Here is a 3,765-nt window from a genome sequence, read left to right on the forward strand (position 1 = left end):
AATTAAACGTTTGCTTTCTTTTGACAAAGTAGAAAAGCAAACATGTTTTGGTGAAGAAGTATGAGTGATATGATGAGAACAAGATAAGAATGAATAACATCGAGGGTTTTGAGGATTTTGAAATTTTCAAGAAGCATTTTTGCAAACGAAATCTTGTAAATAAACATGAGTTTTGAGGGTTCTAGTGGTACGTCTAAGAACAAGTGGAGGATTATCAGGTAATGGTTGAAAAATGTCATCAGGGGTATTTTGGGTATTGTCAACATTAGCAACAGGAACATTAGGAACATCATTTTCATATTGAGATAGGTTGATTTCTCTTGGAAATAAAGGCTCAAAAATGACCTTTTATCATGATAAGGAAAGATATGTTCATGAAAAATGACATTTCTAGAAACATTAACTTGTTTTGTTGTCATGTCATAAACTTTGTATCCTTTCTTGCCATATGGATAACCAATAAAAATACTCGGAAGAGCTCTTGGTTTAAACTTGTCTCTATTATGTGATAGAGTACTAACAAAGCATAGAGATCCAAAACTTTTCAAATCAGAATATGTAGGATGTTTACCATGTAGAACAAAATAAGGAGATTTTCCTTTTAGAACCTTTGATGGGAATCTGTTTATTAGATGAGTAGAAGTCAATACACAATCACCCCAAAAGCTTAAGGGTAATTTTGACTGAAACATGAGAGCTCTAGAAGTTTCCAAGAGATGTTTGTGTTTCCTCTTTACAACCCCATTTTGTTGAGGGGTATTTATGCAACTTATTTGATGAAGAATGCCCTGTTCTTGAAAAAATGAAATAGCCTCATTGCTTGGTCCCAATTCATAAGAATCGTCTGATCGTATAACCTTGATGTTCTTGCCAAATTGAGTTAAAACCATATGTATGAAACCTTTGATGACATTAAAAGCATTGCTTTTGGTACTCAAAAGATGAGTCCATGTGGTTCTAGTGTAATCATTTACAATAATGAGGAAATAAGACTTTCCATTATAGGTTTTAGTATGATATGGGCCCCATGTATCAACATGAATGAGATCAAAAGGAGAAGGTGTATGAATTGTACTTTGACCAAAAGACAATTTATGATGTCTAGCTTTAGAACAAATGTCACAAAGAAGATTAGAATCAATATTTTCTTTTTTCAAAAGATTTAGAGTTTTGAACTTGTACAATGGCAAATGCCCAAGTCTATTGTGCCACAAAAGAAACAAATTGTTTGTGGTAACATTTTTACAAACAAAGCTAGAAAAAATAATAGATGGATCTGCAGGAATGCTTGAAGTAACAGAAAGTGCAATGGCTTTGTTCTTGTTTTGATTGGAATGCATAAAATACAATCCAACTTTATGTCTACCAAGAACCAGAGGCCTCTTCAGAGAAAGGCCCTGCAACAAGAAACAAAACTTGTCTGAAAATACAACAAGAGAGTTTAATTGATGACACAACTTGCTGATTGACAAAAGATTGAACTGGAAGTGAGGTACATGAAGAACATTGTGAAGAATAACATCATCAGCAAGATGAGTACTTCCAACTTCATAAGCACTTATTTGATGTCCATTAGGAAGCGTGATTTGATATGGAATTTTTAAAGTTTGGATTTGAAACAACAAGGATCTGTTATGACACATATGATCACTAGCCCGCGAGTCAATAATCTAAGTAGTTGTAGCAGTAACAAGACAATGACAACTAATTGGATTAATATTGACTGCAGATTGATTAGCGCTATTTTGAAAAAAAATGTATTACCAACAAAATTGAAGTTGGAATGATTCCCATTGGCATTGTTTTGATGATTGCTTTGAGATTGTTGATTCAAAGTTGATGAAGTTTGAAAAAAATTGGCATTTGCTGAATTGACTTGATGTGTTTGAGGCTGACAAGTGCTAATCTGTGATTGATTTTGTGATTCAAATCCTTTGTTGAAGTTGTTGAACATTGAAATGAATTGTTGATATTGTTGGAACTGTTCTTTTGAAAACTCATGAATATTTTGAATGTTGTAAGAATAATTATTTCATTGTTGAGCATGGTGTTCTTCATTATCATTATGGAAAATGGCATTAGCAGCAATTCCTTTTCCTTTTGTGAATTTAAAATCCTTTGGAAAACCAATAAGACGGTAGCATTTATTGGTTGTGTGACCAGGATTCTTACAAAAATTGCATGTGATACTTCTTTTATAATCTTTCCCTTCATAATTGTTCTTGACATGAGATGTACCAGCCTTAATGTTCATAGCAGCAGATTCAGGAAAGAAGTTGGAATATGAGTGTACCTCTCTTTGTTTTTCATCTTGAATTAAGAGAGCATAATCTTGTGCAACAGTTGGAAGAGGTTTCATCATGAGAATACTTCCTCTAACAACACCATATTCACCATTTAATCCAATGAGGAACTTGATCAGCTTTTGATTTTGTTGATTCCCTTGAACTTGTTGAGCAGATCCGCAAGTACAAGTAGGAATTGACGATAAGGAATTTAATTCATCCCAAAGTTTCTTAAGTGTGGTAAAATAAGTTGCTAGATCATCCGATCCCTGTGATAATTCGGAAATAGACTTTTGAAAATGATAGAGTTTGGCTCCATTTGATTGAGCAAATCTATCATCTAAATCCTTCCAGATTTCGTTAGTTGTTGAAGAGTATAGAACAGATTCGGCGATATCACTTAATAACACGTTCAGAATCCAAGATGTAACCATATCGTTGCATCTTTGCCATGACTCGAATGTATTATGATCAGGAAGGATCTGGTTGAGAAATTTTGCCATTTACAAATCCTATCTTGTTTTTAGTAGATAAAGCTATCATTATAGCTTTCTTCCAGGAATTGAAGTTTGTGCCATCGAATTGCTTGGACACCAATAACATGCCTGGATGATCTGAAGGATGAAGATATAGTGGATCTGATGTCAAATTAGTGAACTGAGAAGAAGAATATGATCCAAATTGACCAGACGTCATTGATGCAAAAGTCGCCATTGATACAAAATTGAGAGGAAACAATCAATTAATCAAGCAATTGATTGATGAAAGAATGATCAAAAGAAATTGATTATCGAAGAAAAGAAAATGAATTAGATCGATCGAGAAAAAATCAGGAACACCGCTCTAATACCATGATGATTTGTGAAGAATTGCAAGAGAAATTTTTCATTATTCTCCAATATATCTTTTACAATACTGAGAGTAAGAATATATAATCTGTACAAACTAGAGTTAATCTAACAAAATAAAACTAACTCTCTAACAAACGCTTTCGTCATCATCTAACTAATTGTACAGGAGCAGTCAACATAAGTCAAAGCTAACTCTAATAGATATAACCATGAGTGTGTCACAAAAGGGAAACGAAACATATACTAGCGACAAAAAATAAAAGTAAGAGTGTAGATGAAGAGTAGCATGGGTTGAGCATGGACATACAATCTTAATACCGTAATACACAAAATACTATGAGCCGATGCTAATAATAAGTAGAGAGTAACAAATATATATTAAGCAGACATGTAAAACAAGTAGAAATTGAATGCACTAAAAACATAACGATGTGCACAATAAACGAAAGGAATATATCACCTAGATTACTCGTATTCTACTCCACCACCCTCATTTGAAACCTCGACGGTCTCATTTTTTAATATACTCAATAATTTGCGACTAAAATTAGTGATATGTGTTTACAGGTGTTTTTAATGACATAGGTGGTCATGAATAAAAGATAAAAAAAGGTCATGTGAGTATATAT

At 33.1% G+C, this 3,765-nt stretch overlaps 1 protein-coding gene across 1 annotated transcript; it reads right to left on the reverse strand.

Moving 5' to 3' along the window:
• Positions 1-2,032: 2,032 nt before the first annotated feature.
• Positions 2,033-2,719, reverse strand: LOC111878081 (uncharacterized). The gene has a single exon (XM_023874598.1). It carries the CDS (start codon positions 2,717-2,719, stop codon positions 2,033-2,035), a length of 687 nt encoding a protein of 228 aa, XP_023730366.1.
• Positions 2,720-3,765: the final 1,046 nt, after the last annotated feature.

The sequence above is a fragment of the Lactuca sativa genome, chromosome 5, assembly GCF_002870075.4.
Source record: "Lactuca sativa cultivar Salinas chromosome 5, Lsat_Salinas_v11, whole genome shotgun sequence".
Classification (NCBI taxonomy): domain Eukaryota; kingdom Viridiplantae; phylum Streptophyta; class Magnoliopsida; order Asterales; family Asteraceae; genus Lactuca; species Lactuca sativa.